The sequence below is a fragment of the Echinops telfairi genome, unplaced genomic scaffold (genome assembly GCF_000313985.2).
Source record: "Echinops telfairi isolate 266 unplaced genomic scaffold, ASM31398v2 ScPeMD7_9;HRSCAF=40, whole genome shotgun sequence".
NCBI lineage: Eukaryota > Metazoa > Chordata > Mammalia > Afrosoricida > Tenrecidae > Echinops > Echinops telfairi.
The window spans coordinates 80806140-80823600 of NW_022103906.1; the positions used below are offsets into that span (position 1 = coordinate 80806140).

Sequence of the window (17461 nt, forward strand, 5' to 3'; positions counted from 1 at the left end):
GAGAGAGAGAGAGAGAGAGAGAGAGATATTCTGGTCTTAGCCATTCCTTCTCCCTGCTCAAGTGAGGTGGCAACAAACTGACAGAGTGACCTCTGAGGAGGGGGTCTGCCAGAGGCTGCTGACATCAGGCTCTCCATTTTGAGCAACAGGTCTTGCATCTTAGAGACAGTCCAGAAGTCACTACCAGATGACATCTTGTGTGGACCAGGTCTTAAGCAAGTTAACGGAAATAAGATGCTGGTGAACCAGTGTGTTCAGAGTAAAGCTAACAAGGCCAGAAGACCAGGCCTGGGGTCTCCCCACACTGGTTCTCACAGCTTGCCCCAAGTCACACCTATAATTGGGACTGGCTCAAGCTGACCATGCAGGGATCCGAATTAGCATCTTCAAACACCTTTGGCAAACCCAGCCACACCTACCTGACCTCCCCTCTGTAACCCCTGCGGTCTCACAATTATTTCCCATCTGTGGTCCCGCCCTCATCCTACACCCCCCCCACCCCCCCTCCCCGCGCATCCCTCCGCGCATGCGCTCCGGGCTCACCGAGGAAGGACACGCAGACTTTGCAGAAGGTGTGGAACTGGAACTTGCTGGCCGCCTCCAGCAGCGTCTTGGCGTTGGCCGAGTCGATGACCAGGGACCCCGTGTAGACGAACTCCAGCAGCAGTTCCAGGACGTCCGCCTGCAGGTTGGACAGGACCAGCTCCAGCTTCTCCCGGCCGCCCTGGCTGCCGTCGCGCAGGGACCTAGGCACAGAGACCAGCGTGTCCTTACCCGCTGGCGCCGCGTCCTCACAGGGCTAGGGCTCCCTGCACACCTCGGTCACGCCCTTCGTTTAGGTCTCAAAGGACACGCCAATGGACACACCTGACCCTACTGACCTGACCCGGGATCTGAAAGAGAAGAGTCTGACCAGAGAGGCCCCATAGAACAGAAAACCCTGCGGTCATTATCACTACTTGGCATGTCCATGCAAAAAAAAAAAAAGTGCAAATTAAAAAGCATGAGCTGTGGATGGGGACGAGGACCAGGACTGGCCTCAAAGGGAAACAATACGCTGGGTCCCTCGCTTGCAGCTGGCCTTTCCACCCAGTGCGACCTACATGTGGGGGCGGCCAGGGCACAGGCCTCAGGTGGGAGGTGACCCCGCGGGACTGAGGCCCGAGGCTCGAGGCTCCCAATTGGCTGTGATCCCAGCCAATCCGGAGACTTCCTTGGATCGCGCACCCCGCCCCCTTTCCCCCTTCCCCGCAGGGTCCCAGAACCCCTGCTACAACCCCGCCTCTTTCCCAAACCATATTGTTTCCTTTTAGGCGTGGAAAGGAAGCCCTTCATGACATTGCTTTGAAACCGAGGACGAGACGAGATAGACGGACAGAATGGTTAGAGCTGGGGAGGAGGGGGAGGGGAGCAATCAAGGACTTCCGCCACAGACAGCCAGCAGCCATGACCTGGGACCTGGCCAGGGGCGGGGGCCCTCCTGCCACATGGAACACGGGGTCAGAGGTCAGAGTGGCCTGCGTGTAGAGTGTGCATCGGGCTTGTGAACTGGGGGGAGGGGGGAAAGGGACACAAATATATATAAGTATGCTTTATATCTGGTGTCTACAGAAATAAAATAAAAAAACAAAAAACATTGTAAGGGCTCCTAAGGCCTGGCCAGCCGCGCCCTAAAGCTGGACCTGGAAGGAAACAGATAAAAAGAAGCAAAAATAACACCGATACAGAAGTGACGCCAGGAGGAAAAATACCCAGAGCGTTAAGAGGCAGGAGGCAGGTCTTACAGAAGTCACGGAACTGGCCTCCAGGCTAGGCCGCTCACACCAGTCCTGAGATGGAGCCCCACTGAGCCGCCTCTGCCCAGGGCTGGGACAGCCAGGTGGCTGTTCCACCCAGGGGCTTCCAATCTGGTGGCTGGTCCCTTGGGTGCATCTGTGACTGGTAACGGAGTGCTGAGGTGTCCGGCAAGGGAGGCTGGCGAGCCAGAGGGGGGGCAGGCTCCTGTGCAAATGGGGGGTGGGTGGAGATGGGCAGGGACCAGGGGCTGGGTCCCCAGCTCTTCTGCTGGCTAGCTGGCAGCCTTGGCTTCTCAAACCCTGGGCCTCCTCTTCTGCAAAGCAAGACCATTCAGCTAGATGAGGTCTCAGGTTTCCCCTGAAGATTTTATGTGATGAGGCTGATAAGTAAGCCTCTCTGCATGACAGTATCTGGAATTCCATCATCCCGGCAGCTTTCTCCCAGGGCCTTTAAAACGGGCTAAAATGTGATCCTGCTGTCCCTGTAAGTGCCCAGTGTCCCTGCCCAGAGGTGCTGGGCTTGGCCTTCCCCATGAAACAGCTCCTCTGACTGGGGGCCTGTGGGTGCTGACTTCCAGCCCTGGGTGGGCCCAGAGAGGGTAGGCGTTCTGGCTAGTAGAGGTCTGAGCAGAACCCTCCCCCAAAGCGACTTGGCACAGCTGTATCCTGCGGCTATTGGGATGGGTCCTTCCACCCCACCCCTGGGTACTTTGTCCCATGTAAAAATAGCTCAACGTGGGATAACTCAGAATCTTCTCAATTCAGGCACAGCCAGACCTCAGAGGCCATCAGGTCCACCCCTGCCACCAACACCGGAGTCCTCCCCTGCTCCATCTCTCACTCGGAGTCTCTTCCCCCTTTCACTTTGCTGCCCTGCCTTCTCCGTTCATTCCTGCATGCTGCCCGCCTGGCCTTTCCGTCTCAGGCCCTTCGTGCTCTGTGGAAGTCACCCTGGGGTGACCATCGAGGCAGGGAGGGCTGATGGGTACACAGATGGCTGCTCACCTCCCCCAGTCACTGCTGCCTCCAGGCTGACTTGTCCCCCTGTCTCCCTTGTGTCCCCAGGCAGACACCCGAGAAGAGCTGAGGTGGGACTAAGGGGCAAACAGACAGACAGACACTCACACCGACATGAGTGCACACCCTGGCAAGCCGAGACCAGTGGGGTCGCTGTGGGGAGGTGGGTGGGGCAGTGGAGCCCGTAGTCCTGCAAAGGGGCTGCAAGCATGGCGGCACCTGCAGAGTCTGCCCATTTTGACCAGAATCTGAGCCAGGGAGAGGGTCGCTGGGGACCAGCCAGCGCCTGCCTGACGGAGGAGCAGAGGGGTCTGTGGGGATGCTGTGGGGGTGCTGTCGGGGGCAGGAAGGGACTGATGGGCACAGGGTCTGCAGCGTGGCTGGAGGGTCCTGGCCTCTGAGCTGAATCCTCATCCCCGTGGTTGCAGAGGACGGTCCAGCATGGGAAGGACAGTACCAGGCAGTCGAGTTTAAGGTTTGGAGGGGGCAGACAGGGCCCAGAGAGACCTTGTGGTGGGGGCTCCTGTGAGCACACGTGGACTTTTATATGTGGGTCCAGGGAGTGTGTGTGTGTGGCGCTCTGCGCCCAACAGCAGACCTCAGTACTCCTTAGATCCTCTCCATCTCTGGACAGGACTTGCCTAGGAAACCCCTCTCCCCAGTGGGGGTCAGCCAACTCCACAAATGACCGCGGGGTCCCTGCTTTATGTGGGTTGTGGGAGTGAGCCTTCTGTTCTACCCAGCCCCACACAGTGGTGTGGGGACCTTCTGGGAGCAGCACTGGAGGAAGGTGGGGCAGGGCAGGGCAGGCAGTGACAATGCCATGTCTGTCTGAAATTGACAGTGCAGGAGGCTGTGGTTGCCCAGCTCCCACCGAGGCCCAGGGGCCCTGGAAGAAGATGAGAACTTCCTGGAGCCTAGTACTCCCACGGGGTGTGTAGCTTAGGGGGAGACAGGATATGGGACACAGCCACCTGCTTAACTGGGTGCTGGGAAGGTAGGGTCCTAAATATTAGGGCACTGGACACTTCCCTGCTAGCTATTGCTTCTCTGCGGCAAGAAGCGTCCTCTGAAGACTCGATGCAAGTTGGAACTGGGCGTTGTTGGAACTTTAGAATTATGGGGTGTTGGCTGAGTGCTTGACCCCTTTCTGAAAGCTTGGAGGTTCAGACCTACCCAGAGGTACCTCAGAAGAAAGGCCTGGTGATCTGTTTCCAAAAGGTCTCAGCCGGGTGGAGCCTGGTTCAACCCCGAACATGTAGGGTTTCCATAATCTGGAATCCACTGGAATGCACCGGGTTGCTTTGCTCTTTTGGAAGGGGCACTTAACAGTGCAGCTCCCATCCTGCCCCACACATGCATAGCCAGGCCATCATCAGCCCCAGAATACAGACTTGGGCACACACGGGGCCTGAGGCTGTTTGCGGGGCAAGCAGGCCCTGGCTCTCCCATTGTGACCTAGTGATGGGGCGCCCCTCCTTCAGAGAGGTGTGCTCACCTCTCGTTATCAGGCACAAGCCTGTGGAGTCTACCTGAGCTGTTCCCACTCACGGACCCCCAGCTGCACGCAGAAGGTAGTGAAAGAAGTTTGCCTTGATGACTCCAGGGCAGTGGGTTCTCCACATCCGGATCAATGCGGAGTCATCCCGACCCAGAGCGACCCCATGCCCAACCGAACAAAACACTGCCCGGTCCTGCGCCAGCCTCACAACTGTTCTCAGGTCTGAGCCCACCAAGGTAACCTCGGGTGTCCATCCATCTCGCCGACGGCCTTCCTCTTTGTCGCCGCCCGGCTGCTTTCCCAAGCACGATGTCCTTCTCCACCTGTCGGCTTGTCGTCCAGGGGTGGCTGGTGTGCTGCAGTGATTCCAGGAGCTGTGTCGTGGGTATTTCCAACACCAGCAGGGCCACCCGCGGGAAACAGGTTTCAGTGGTGCTTCCAGACCAAGAGGAGACTACGGAGAAGGGGTAGGCTGGTCCACTTCTGTGAAATTAGCTACTGAAAGCCCTGTGGGCAGAACTGAAACTCTGTCCCTCCGTCAGTTGACCCTTGCAGCCAGTGGCTTCTGGGTGGGACCCACGATGAAAACATTCCCCTGCACACCAAGGCTTGCGTGCTCCAGTCCCGTTGGCGGCACTTTGGGGGACAGGCCCTGTGACCTATATGGAAACACCTGCAGAGCAGTGTTCTGGGCAGACACACATTCACCGAGGTTCTCCATCATTCTTTGAGAGGAGGTGAGAAGCCCAGGATGGCGGTCCTTCAAAAAGTCCGTGGAATGCGAGAATGCAAAGATAACGGAATTTGTTCATGAGATTTGGGGAGCTCCTTCATCGACATTCATTCATTGTCCAAACGGGAGAGCACCACAGGCGGCAACAGGCAGCTGAGCTGAGGGTCTCGGCTGGTGTGTGCGTGGCCGGCATCAGGGAGCCTGCTGCGTCTGAGGAGAGTGTGGCTCTCCTCCTCCTTCTTGCAGCTCGGTGCTGTCGGGTCGGTTCTGAGCCGCTGCATCCCGGTGTACAGCAGAACAAAGCGTCGCCCGGTCCTGTGTTAGCCTCACGATTGCCGGACTGTTCGAGCCCCCATTGCAGCCACCAGGACAATCCAGCTGGTTGAGGGTCTTCCTCTCCTTGGCTGGGCCTTCCCTGCCCCCTCCCCCACCCCATGGGTCTGGGGAGAGCAGAGCTGGCCCTGTCTCTAAGAAGGGGTTGCTGCTGGCCCAGCCAGTGAGCTGGCACGATGGGTGTCCCCCGTGGCCCCATCTCTTCCAGGGGCCAAAAAAGAAAACCCAGGACAGGGCTTGGTCCCACTCCCAGGGGTGAGAAACAGCTCTGGGTTAGGGAGGCAGTGGCCCCAGGCCGCTCCTAGTTTGACTGGAAAACCAACCCGACACCATGGAGTCTATGCTGACTCCTGGTGACCAGTCCTGTGCCTGAAGAAAGCTGCTCCCTTGGCTGGTTTTCTGGGAAGTAGATCACCAGGCCTTCCTTTCGTGGTACTCTGGGTGCAGCACAGAACTGCCCCACTGCGTGCCTAAGCCTGTGATCGGCCGGAAGATTGCCAGGGCTTACCAGGTCTGGCCTCTCCTCATGAAGCCCCCCCTCCTCCTCCGGCAAACCCTGCTGAGGGAGGGGCGGCCAGTACAGTGTGCAGTCCTTCTCGTGGTCCAAAGAGGGGCTGGGGGCAGTGATCAAGGGATGGACACCCTGGGCCCAGTGTTCTCAGTACGGGCACTGGTCATGCACCCCCTCTAAGGCCGCCTCGGTTCCCAGCGCTCCCTCACCATGCCGAGTACAGCCTGCCACCTGGTGTGGGTGAGTGCCTGCGGCCTGGGGCCTGTTTTGAGGGGGGGTTGTATCTCCTTTGGCGAAGGGGTCCCCTGGAAAATGTGCACTTGTTTCTAACACACACACACACACACACACACACACACACACACACACACACACACTCTCTCTCTCTCTCTCTCTCTCTCTCTTTTCCTTGAAGGCCAGTCCTCACCGCCAGCCCTGGAAGTCTACCTTCCTTCCTCACAGACTGCATGGATTCTTAATCCGGATCAGCTCTCGTGTGGGTCGGCCAGACCAAGGAAAGAACACACGCTGTGGACTCGAGCTCCCTTCCTATCTCCTGCCTAATCCACTTCTCTGAGCCTCAACGTCTTCCTCTGTAAAACGGGGGTGGCTAAGCGTTTCCTGCTTCTGGAGGCTTGTGGGAGGATGTCTGGGATGACATCAGACGCATCTCCCCTCTCCTTGAGGGGTAGATCTTCCCCTCGAGGCACGAACTTGCAATTCACTATGGAAGGCGGTCTGGGCAGGGCAGGACACCTGCAGCCTGGACCTCGGGGAAGGCGCTGGCCAGTCTTTGCTTGACCCATGCGTGAGGCTGACAGGCAGCTGAGCTGAAGAGCCGCAGGGGCCACGAGTCAGAGGGGCTGAAAACAAAGCCCTTGGGGTCTGGCTCCTGCCTCCTGCCTCCCTCTCAGCCCTCACACATGATGCTGCAGTTCCCATAATGCCGCCAACCCAGGATCTCTCCGGTTCTGCGCTCTCCCGACTTGCTTGCCCTGTCCGGCGGATGCCTTTCCTTCCTGCAGAACGCCTGTCTGATGATGCCACCTCTTTCAAGGCCGCTCTGCCAGCCAGCCCCTCGGGGTCTCCCTTTCCACCCTTTCTCTGCTCTGGGGCGCGTTCTTGTTATGCCTCCAAGGCCGTGGGCTCCAGGAGGACACCCCACCCATCTTGCCTAGTGTTTTGTGCCAGGCCTGGCCCCTAGGGGGTGCTCATGCTTGCTTACATGGTGCCTGTTCATCAGGTCCCCAGGGCCACAGGCCTGAAGGAGACTGAAACGGCAGGGTGACCTCAGCTGATCTCTCTCTTTATGTGGCCAGAGAGGAAACGCTTTTCCAGGATAGCTTCTGCTGTTCTTCCTGTATTAGGAATTTGCTTGCAGCTATTATGATTAGGACCAGGGAAATCGAATGTGTGTAACGATGGCAAACGAATGTTGGGCTCTTCTAACACGGGGTGCCTCAGGCTCTGCTCAGGTCTCCCCCTGTCTCCTGAGGGCCCTAGATGGTCTCCAGGCTCCTTTACATCCATCTTCTGTGCCCTACAGGCTGCCCAGCAAGGATGTTCCTCGCGCTGCTGACACGCATGCACAGTACCCAACACTGATGCACCGTCTCCCCCAACACCTGTTTGCTTCCTAGCCCTCCCTCCCTGAGACTGATGTGCCTGAGCCCTCACGGTGAGCCTCCATCCCTAGAGCTGGCCTTGCCCAGCGCCTCCGCCCCAAGGATGACCACTAGCCTCTTGTTTTACAGATGAGGAAACCTGAGGACGAGGTTGTATCTGCCTGGGAGAGTCTCCCAGCTCCGAGCTCTCTCCCAAGGGGGTGTCCTCGCCTCTCCAGCTACCGCCTCTCAGCTGCTACCTCTACCTCTCCAGTTAAGGTCCTGCGGTGGGTGCTACTGGGCCCCATCTCCATGCGGTCACCCTGCCTGCTGTTCCTGATGGCCCTACACCTTCACCACAAGCCCCGAGTCCTAGCTCGGGGTCAGTGCGGCCCACCCAAAGCACACCCATCTCTGGGAAGACTTGCTCCCTCCATCGCTCTTTCAGTCCCTGTCCTGGAATCTCCTTCCTCCTCCTTCTCATCCTGTCTCAGAGGCCTTCGCTCCCTGCACCCTCTGGGAGCCCACCTAGTGGTGTCCTGTTATCAGTTGTGTGTTAGTGTTGGCTATAAATGTAGGGCCTTCCAGGTAAGTGTGGTGGGGTGAGGGTGGGTTGGGGGGTGGGGGGGGTCCCGAGGTCTTCATGCCCACAGCCTCTTATCCCAGGCCGTCCTGTCCTGCATCCTGTCCTGCTTATCTGGTCGGTTGGTACGCTTGCAACCCGGCAGCCAGGGGCTGGGATTGGCCAAGGGTGTAAGCGCCAAGACCACCCCAGCCTGAAGAAGCCCCACCCCCGGGAGCCCTGTGCTCGCATGGCGAGACCCTGAGCATGGGGGGTTGGGGGAGACGGGAGACCCGAATGGTCCTCAAAGGAGGCAAGAAGCTACAGAGAGCTGCCCCTCCCTGTGCCACCAAGGCCGGCGAGGCTGGGTGGAAAGGACACAACGGAGCGGAAGGAGGTGCCAGCCAGGGAGCCGTCCTGAAACAAAACACAGTCACTGGGGGATTAGTTGGCAATTCAAACAGAGCACCGGGAAGCAAGCAGGGGTCCTGTCCTCCCGCTCTGAGCACAGTCCCAGCTCCGCGTCTGCCCCAGAGGCTGCAAGGCAAAATGAGCAGCGGCATTAATCTGCTGATGGGTGAGAGAAACGTGAGCGTTACCCTGGGCTGGCCCCCCTCGCTGTGCTCCCTCACGAAGGAGCTAGAAGGTGGCCCCTGACTTCTCTGAGAGGGTATGAAGCAGACAAATTATAAGGGGGGAAAAAAATCAACATAATGGCAGAGGGTGGGGGAGGGAAGAAAGAAAGAAAAAAAGAAAGAGAGGAAGGTAGGAAGGAAGGAAAAGATGCTCATGCACCAGTAAGACTCATTCAGGTCGGGCAGAGAGGGCGGGGCTGAGGCGGATAGACCGTGTTTAGGACACACGTGGTCTGCCTGCAGGCGCCACCCGCTGGGGCTCAGTGAACGAGTCTCAGGACGTGCAGCGTGGAAGGGCCTTTGGCTACAAGTCTCCTCTTCCCCTTCGGGGTGCGGATGGGGCAAGCGGCCCCTTGGGAGCCTCATGCTCCTCCGAGGGAGACAGCCTGGTCGATGCATTTTTTTTTTTTCTTTCCTGGCATTTAAGATCGCCATCCACAGCCGTGGTGGCGACAGCGCTGGGGACCCCGTGCTGGCCCAGCGGGGGCAGTGTGCAGTGATCCCTTCCCATGGGGCCTCCTGTCCTAATCTCAGGGAGGGGTGTGAGCCACGAAGCACTTGGGGGCCCGGGGATGGGGTGGCCAGGAAGCCCCTGGTGGCCAGGAAGGCTGTGTGGGGCAGGCTGGGTGGGGTGGGGGGCGTGGCTGCCCTGAGGCTGTGTGTGAGAGGACACTGGGCCGTGGGGGTAGAAGGTGAGATGGCTACTGGCTCTGTGACAGGGAGTCACGCTTCAGGAACCTGCAAGAGAGGGGAGGAGAAAAACCACACAAAAGCGTCCTACAAAGGAACAGACCCGACCACAGCTGGAAGGAAGGCAAACCTTTGAATCACGTCCTTGAAATACAAGCTGCAGGAAGCTAGAACATTTTGGTGCACTTCAAACTCTCTGCCTTCAACAAGAATTTTCAGGTCTGTAAACGCTTTCGCTCTGCGCTGCTGGTTCAATTCCTTCAACATTTCTGCAGAACAGAGAAGACAGACAGGGCCGGGTTCCCATTAAGAGGTTTTGGTTTTGTTTTCCTTCCCCCTTTTAATTTTTATTTACTTATTACAAAAATCGGTTTCTCCCTTCCCAAGGAGTAGAGAAATAGGAATCGCTAGATACTGTCTCTTGACAACACTGGCTCAACAGGACAGTCCGAAGGAGTCACAGACATAATGCGTGGACAAGCAGGAGCTGGGAGAGCGTCCGTAACTAAAGGAATCACCATTTAGGAAGAAAACCCAAACCCAGAGCCCCCCAAATACAATCAGAATAACTAAATGTCCAGCTAAAACCCAGACATGGAGAGGCTGGGGCCGGAGATGGGGGTGATGGGGGAAGGTTCCCATCCAACCGTTGGACACACAGAGGATACATTCTCACACACAGTTAAGACCTGTGATATCAACTACACCACACAGTTCTCCAGCGGCTAATGAGAGCGGACGTGGCTGGTACCGAGAGAAGCAATGGTGCTGTGATGTAAGATGGACTGGATATGGGTCAAAGGAATACAAACCGTACAACCTGTAAAAACAGCATCCCTTAGGTTAGACACGCAAGCCCATGGGGTGGGGAGGATCGAGGGGCAGTGAGAATCAGGAGGGGCAAGCCCCTCCTCCCCACCCTCACACTTATAGGGACTCCGGACTTCCTCCCTTTTGCTGGGTCCGTTCTCAGGAATCGCACACTCCCCCCAGGGGGTCAGAGGTAGGACCCTGGCTGGGTGCCCCGGAAGGTCCCCAGAAGCAGGCTCTGGGGCCTGCCCACCTTGGTGCCACCTACCTGCACTGGGAGCCTTGGCCACCTAGAGTGTCCAGGCCTGTGGGCTCCAGATGTGGGGCTTCCAATCACTCCTCCCAGACCGTCCCCCGGGCTCAGAAGGGGGAAGGAGGAAAGTGTCTGATAACCCCCCTGTTGAGGTTACATCTTCTCTTTCATTTGCAGACATTAGGGTCTTTAGATGGCCAGTGTATCGCCTGGCCTGGCCTGGCCTGGCCCAGCCATCCTTGGGGAGGTTTGCAGCCACTGTGAGGAGCCTGCCCTACCGTGCCTGGGAGCCGGACACCAGAGGCCCTGGTGCTCGGGCAGAATGACCTCGTCTGCCATCAGGCAGGGCTATTTAATTTGTCAGCTGAGTCCCACCTCTAAGCCCTCTCCATCCGCTCGGGCCCTTCGGATCTGTGCTGAACGCTGGCTGCTGCTTGACATTCCCTTCCGGGTCGGCATCGACTCGATGGCAGTTGAGAGACAGGTCCTACTTCAGCCTGACCAGTCCTTTTGCCCATGACTGCCCATGGGTCAGCTGCTGGCCAAGACTCACTCCTGAGCTCTGCCTCAGGGTCAGGTCTGTGGACAAGCCCCTGGGCCTCTCTTGAGTGTCTACACTGGTCACATGGAGCACCTGTCACATGGGACCTCAGGTTTCTCACAGTGAGGAAGGTCAGAGGGTCAAGAGAAGGTCAAGGATGGGGAGGGGGCACTCTGCAGGTCCCAGGAGGCCAGGTACCCTTTTGTGGGGACACGCTGAGCTTGATTAAAGACGAGGGCAGATGGTGCGAAGGGGTCCCTGAGTCACCTGTGCATGGAGACTGAGAGCCTTTGGAGGTTCATGGGGAATTCAAGTCCCTGAGCCCCAGGGCCCCCACTTGCAGGTTTCTACATGGGTGTGTGGCTATCCCCAGCCACATAGGGTGTGGGCTTGACCTGCCTGAAGCAAGAGGGGTAGGGGCGCTGGCAGGGCTCCTTGCAGCAGATTCTAAGGACAGTGGGACAGATTCTCTGAGCCCTGCCCCAGGAGCCTGCACCAAACCCCGGGTACAGAGGAGCCTGCCCCTGTGTAGGCGAGCAGCAGGTCAAGACTTGGGTGCCAGATGGGCCACTCCAGCAGCAGGTTGAAGGTCCAACGGCCTGCAGGAAGCCCAGCAGTTGAGTTGCACGACTGACAGCCAGGTCTGGAGGTGAGCCCGAACGCTGCCTCCTATCAGACTCTGGACAGTCACATGACGGCCCCCACAGCCCCCACCACAGGCCCTGTCTCTGACCCTCAAGTGTTGAAGGTTAAATGAGATGGTGCTCTGAGAGCAGCAGGCAGAGAGCCTGGCACACAGGCAGGGCGGGTGGAAGAGCTCATGTTGGTGGTGCCCTCTGTAGAATCCAAATGGGAAATGAGAGTAGGAATGGGGAGACGGGGACGGGAGCTGCCAGAGCCCTGAGAAATATGGAGGGGGGATAAGTGAGGCAATGATGTGCTTGTGTGGGGGGTGCGTGTATTGGAAGAGATGGAGCAGGGGTGAGAGATCGCAAACGCTCTTTGCAGCTCCTACCAGCAAGGGATAGAATCCATTTGCTCACCCCTTGGGTCTTGGATGGAGCCTTGGGCTCGCTCGCAACACATTGGGCTGCTCACCACAAGGTCAGCAGTTTGAAGCCCCCAGCTGCTCTGTGGGGGCAAAAGATGAGGCTTTCTAATCCCATAAAGAGGTTCTGTCTCAGAAACCCACAGGGGCCACTTCTACCGTGTCCTATGGGCTCGCTGTGAGTTGGAATCCACCGGGTGGCAGTGGGTTTGGCTCTTCGGTTTGGGATTGAGGCTAGCCTGGTGTCTTGCTTTGGACCGCAGGATGTGGCGGAGATGACCTTTGTGAGTTGTGAATCTCCACCTCCGGACGCCCTGCTCCCTTTTGCCTCATCACTGTTGCCTTATGAACCCGCCCAGACTAGTCTGCCGGAGGACCCAGGGGTCAGTTGGAACAAGCAGTTCCAGGGAGCCCTTCAGACCTGACCCAGATCAGCTGAGTGTAGCCTGAATGGCAGCCCCACACTCACTTTTAAGTGGCCAAGTTGCCAAGCGGTAGGTGATGCAGCCAGAGCCAGCCAAGAGAGGAGGCATGACTAAAAGATGGATTCCAGTTCACAGTGGACCTCCCCTGGACCCACTTCTCCTCTGTGATTCCGTTTGAGGCTAACTCCTACACACCCCGTCGGCCAGCCGGGACTCAGGTCACTGGGCGGGGCAGAAGGAGACACGGCCTGGTCCGGCCCAGCCCCACATACGTCGTGAATCGTGCTGCTGTGGTCTGTAGGGCCTTCACGGATTGATTTTCCGAGGCAGGTCTCTGAGGCCTTTTCCCCTGACCTGCCTCAGTTTGAACGCTCCCCTGAAGCCTGTTCAGCATTTAGCGACCCCCACACCCCCACTCCAGATGCCTGGTGGTCCAATTGCACCAGTGCACTGCCGAGGAATCGAACCTGCATCTCCCACGTGGAAGGCAAGAATTCTACCACCAAGTCACCCCTGCCTTAGAATACTCAGTCTTAAGCCCCGTTGGTGCCAGGTAGTTCGGGGAACCTGGCTCTGAGGACCCGGCAGCAAGCAGCCTCAGGGGGAATGGGGTGCTGGGAGAGTCTGCCTGGGGGCTGGAGTCTTTGCTTAGTGCGTGAGGCCTCAGACAGACCCCTAACGGAAGATGAAGTTGTAGCCGAACTTCTGCATGTTTTTCACCACACGACGCAAGTTATTTGTCAGAGACTAATGGGCTCGTTCCAGCTGGACTGTCTGAGATGGTAATAAAGAGGAAGAGATGTCAAATATTAAAAAGGCAGGGTGTTTCAGGGCTTTGTAGCGGAGAAGTCCATTAAATCAGAGCCCCAAGAAAGGTTCTTAGGCCAAATCATTTTTTTCCTCCCCTCCCTTCCAGAGCTCAAGTAAGAACCTAGCTAGGTGATAAATGGTCCCGATCCTATTGGTATTTATGACGCACATTTGATAAAGGACCCGAAAAAAATTATAAACTCAGAGCAGTTGTGAAATATACTGAGACAGCCCAGCGAAGACTATGTCATACAGGCCCGGAGGGTCATTCATCTGGGAGCTGAGGCAGGCATGGTGGGGACAAATGGAGACTCTCCTTAAATGGAGGCCCCCACCCTGCCGCTGCGGGTGCCCCATTGGGTGGGATAGGGGGTACTTTGGGGAGGCCTCCAAGCCTGTTGTTCCCTCACTCCCACCTCCCACCCCAGTTAGTGGGTGCGTTTCCACCGGCTTCTTTTCCCAGGAAGAGTAAGGTGCAGAATTGAACTTGAGGACCAACCAGGCTCCCGCACCAAGGCCAGAGGGAAGCAAAGGCAGCCCAGCGGGTGAGCCCTCCACACCGAGGTCCCACCCATGCCCATCCAGGGGGCCTCAGCGCACAGCCCTCGGGGGTCCTCCAGGGACCAAGGTATGAACCACTCTGCCTTCTTGCCTGGACTGAGGATGCCTCGTTTTGTTACTGTCCAAATGGAAAACCTCCCCATTTATCTGAAAGGGGAACCAAAGCCCTACCATCAAGCCCCCCTCCCCACTGTCCCCCAGCCTGCTTGTTCCAAGCTGCCCAACACAAGGCGACGAAGACCTCTTTCTTTCCCGGCAACATTGGTGCTGTCCTCTCCATCCCTCCAGCACACGAGGGGGTGTTTGGTACGCACTTCCCGACGGCACTGAAGAAGTACTTCCAGACGGAACATTCTGAAGCATTCACAGAGCAAACCCTATCGCTGTCTAGCTCATTCCAACCCTTGAATCCAACTGTATCACAGAACCTTCTCAGGGGACCTGAGTCGCTCAACGCTTCTCCAGAAAATATTTTTGAAACCTCTGTGACATTGACCGAAACAGCTCCTCGCCCTGGGTTTATCCTCCATCCTTAGGGCACAAGGACTGGGTGTGGTCAGTGCTGCCAGCAGAGGCTTGGGGAAGCATGGCTGGGGGACCCCATCACTGAACCATCTAGGTCCCTCACTGTCGCCTTCGAAAGGCCTCAGCTTCTCGGCTCCGTCCTCACCTAACAGCCCACCCAGCTGAGGAAAGCCTGCCTGTCCTTCCAGACTCCTAAGGGCCGGCGCTCAGAGCCTTCCCCAGCCTGCTCTGACCGATGTCCCCACATGCCCCTCAACTCCCTATCTGGGGACGGACGCCTCCTGTTTCCTCATAGTGGGTGCTTCTCTGTCTGCGCTCTGGCTAAGTCTTGCCCACATGGATCTCCTGGGGTTCCGACCACCCCTCATACTTCAGCTTAAATCCCACCTTCTCTAAGAATCATGACTGAGTTTCTTAGGTGGGGATCATGTCGCCCTCTCTGTGGTCCCAGGCGACTTTGTCGGTGCCCGAAATGGCATTGCAAGTCCCCAGCTGCCTATCCCAGGAGTGTGCCCGGCTGGCTGTTTCCTCTCTAGGAGACTGTACTTCTCTGAGCACTCCTCACCATGTTTGGCACAAAACGTTCCTTGCTGATTGGAATCTACGGAGTTTCAAGCCATACGTGGATATATGTTAGGCGGTAAGAACAACCTTCCTTGGATACGAGGCATCAAAGTCTCTTGAAATGTCACAGTTGTGTGGAATCGGGAGAGGGAGACTGCAAATGTCTAAGGCTCTTCTAAACCTCGGACGTACGAACAAAGAAGAGTAGAACATTCGGGGAAGTCATCAGGCTCTGCTCACAACAGAGATGGCCAAAAAGTCGCACAACCATTGACAGTGGCTACAGCTGGCTCCTCCTTGGGGTGGGCTTTGCTTTCCTCAGTTTGGCCCCAAATGCCTTGGAAGGGCCTTGACGGGTCCTCAGCTACCCTGCAGACACTGCCTTCCCGGCCCGAGGCGCCAGAAAGAAGCAGTCCTCTCTTCTCTCCAGGATCCCAGCTGTCCACAAACAAGTCCCACACAGGTCACAGTCATCAGCAGCTCCTTCTTGGGGTCTCAGGGTCAGAGAGGAAGGGGGCATCTGCTAATTGGGAAGGCTATGAGGGGGCAGGGGGCAGAGTGTCTGGACTTCAGCACCATCGAAGGCACAGGGTCAGAGTTGAAGGTAGAGGCAGGGAAGTCCACCGGGCATTAGCAGCATTTAGTCCTTCCTGCCCTTAGTAAAGAGGCTTCCATGTGGCTCCTTCCTCTGTGTGAGGATGGAAACTGAGGGGTGACGGGATACTCTGAGTGGGAGAGGATGGAAAATGTCCCAGGAGTAAAGGATGAGAGACCTCGGAGAGAAAGCCAGGGCGTAGGCGCATGGAGTGAGATAAGAGGCTGAGGCCAGGGGTACAGAGGGTTTGCCGGGGATCAGGGACCTTGGGGTGGGTTGTTGGGGACTGGGGGCTTATGTGAATGCATTGAACATCAGCTGAAGCAGCTGGGCTCTGATGAGCTTGGTGGGGCTGGGCACCCGAAGCCTGGGCTCAGAGGGACCAGGGGGAAAGGCAGGGCAGGGGAAAAGGGAGCAGCCAGGGGCTCATGGTCTTGAGACTCCTCTCAGCACCACCATATGAAGAAGCCTGGTGGAGGATGAGAGGCCATGTGGGACAGACACCAGCCGATGAGTTGTCCCAGCTGAGCTAGGGGGTCTTAGTGCAGTCAGGCAGGTGTCTCCACCAGGGCCAAGAAGCTGGTACCAGGGCTGTGCTGAGAGGCCTTGGACCTCTGGAGCAGAGGAGGATGAGCCTTGTGTCTGGTCCCATGGGCAGAGGGGAATCCTAGGTGGGCATGGGAATTAGGCTGGTCATGAATGCCTCCCTCATCCCTCTTATGAGCACACATGTCCCACAAAGCTTCCTTCTGCCCCACAGTGCGTGTTGATGTAGCTACTCTGCATCTTTTTCTTGAAAAGCGGTTCCTGTTTGGAGGGATCAGAGCCAAGATGTCAGGGCAGGTGGGGAAGGTCAGGAGAGGTGGCCCGAGTTCAGCACCTTGGAGAGCTCTACATGCCTGGCAGCTGAGCTCTCTCAAAAGGCACTGCCGTACGTCTATCTATATAAGATATCTATATAAGATAGGTAGGATAAACAATCCCTAGGTGGAAGCAATGGGACCGAGGGTTCCAGGGTGCGGCACAGAAGAGGAGATGGCGAGGAGGGTGTAGGATGCCTGGGGGTTTGATCAATTGTAATGTAACCGAGAGGAATTACTGAGAGCACAATGAAGGGTGAACATGACAGTGGCGCATGAGGAAAGTAACAGGAAATAGAAGAAAGGACGAGGAGGCAAAAGCTATATAGAAAGGTATAAATATCGGCATGTACATATGTAAATATATTAATATATAAGGATAGGGGTATTGATCTATGTGCATATATTTATGTGTTAAAGTATCAAGCAGACAGACATTGGGCTTCCACTCAAGTCCTCCCGCAACACAAGAACACTTTGTTCTCATAACCTGGCATTCTGTGATACTCACTTCCCAATACGATTGCTGAAGTCAAAGTGGTTGCATAAGAAAATGTGGTGAAGCAAGCTGATTAAAAGATATAGCACCTGGGGTCTTAAAGGCTTGAAGTTAAACAAGCGGCCATCTAGCAGGGAAACAACAAAGCCCACATGGAAGGAAGAAGCACACCGGCCTGTGTGATCATGAGGTGTGATGGGTTCAGGTATCAGAAGATAAAAAACAAGCAATTATATCAATGTGAAGGAGAGGAGTCAGAGTGGAGACCCAAAGCCCATCTATAGACATCCCAGGACAGAGGGGTCACATGGAAGGGACCAGTCAGCCAGGGTGCGGGATAGCACCGAGGGAACACACAACATCTCTAGTTCTTTAATGCTTCCTCCCCTCCATTATCACGACCCCAGTTCGACCTTACAAATCCGGCTAGAGGATGCGCATAAGTGCAAATAAGTACTTTGACACATGGAAGCCAGGACAGATAAATCCCTCAGAACAGTAATGGGAATAGCGACTCCATGGGGGGTGGTGGGGTGGGGGTGGAGAAAGGGGACACTCATAGCATTGATGGATGTATTAAACCGCCCC

The 17461-nt window shown here is 56.7% G+C and overlaps 1 protein-coding gene across 1 annotated transcript in view; it reads right to left on the minus strand.

Annotated features, from left to right (window-relative positions):
- The window catches only part of KLHL29 (kelch like family member 29), a 101118-nt gene that overhangs the window by 20877 nt on the left and 62780 nt on the right, over positions 1 to 17461 (minus strand). The window contains exons 5-6 of the mRNA XM_045286592.1: positions 9513 to 9651; positions 544 to 746 (exon numbers count right to left, since the gene is read on the minus strand). Coding sequence (XP_045142527.1) covers positions 544 to 746; positions 9513 to 9651 — 342 coding nt within the window. The remainder of the gene's footprint in view (positions 1 to 543; positions 747 to 9512; positions 9652 to 17461) is intronic.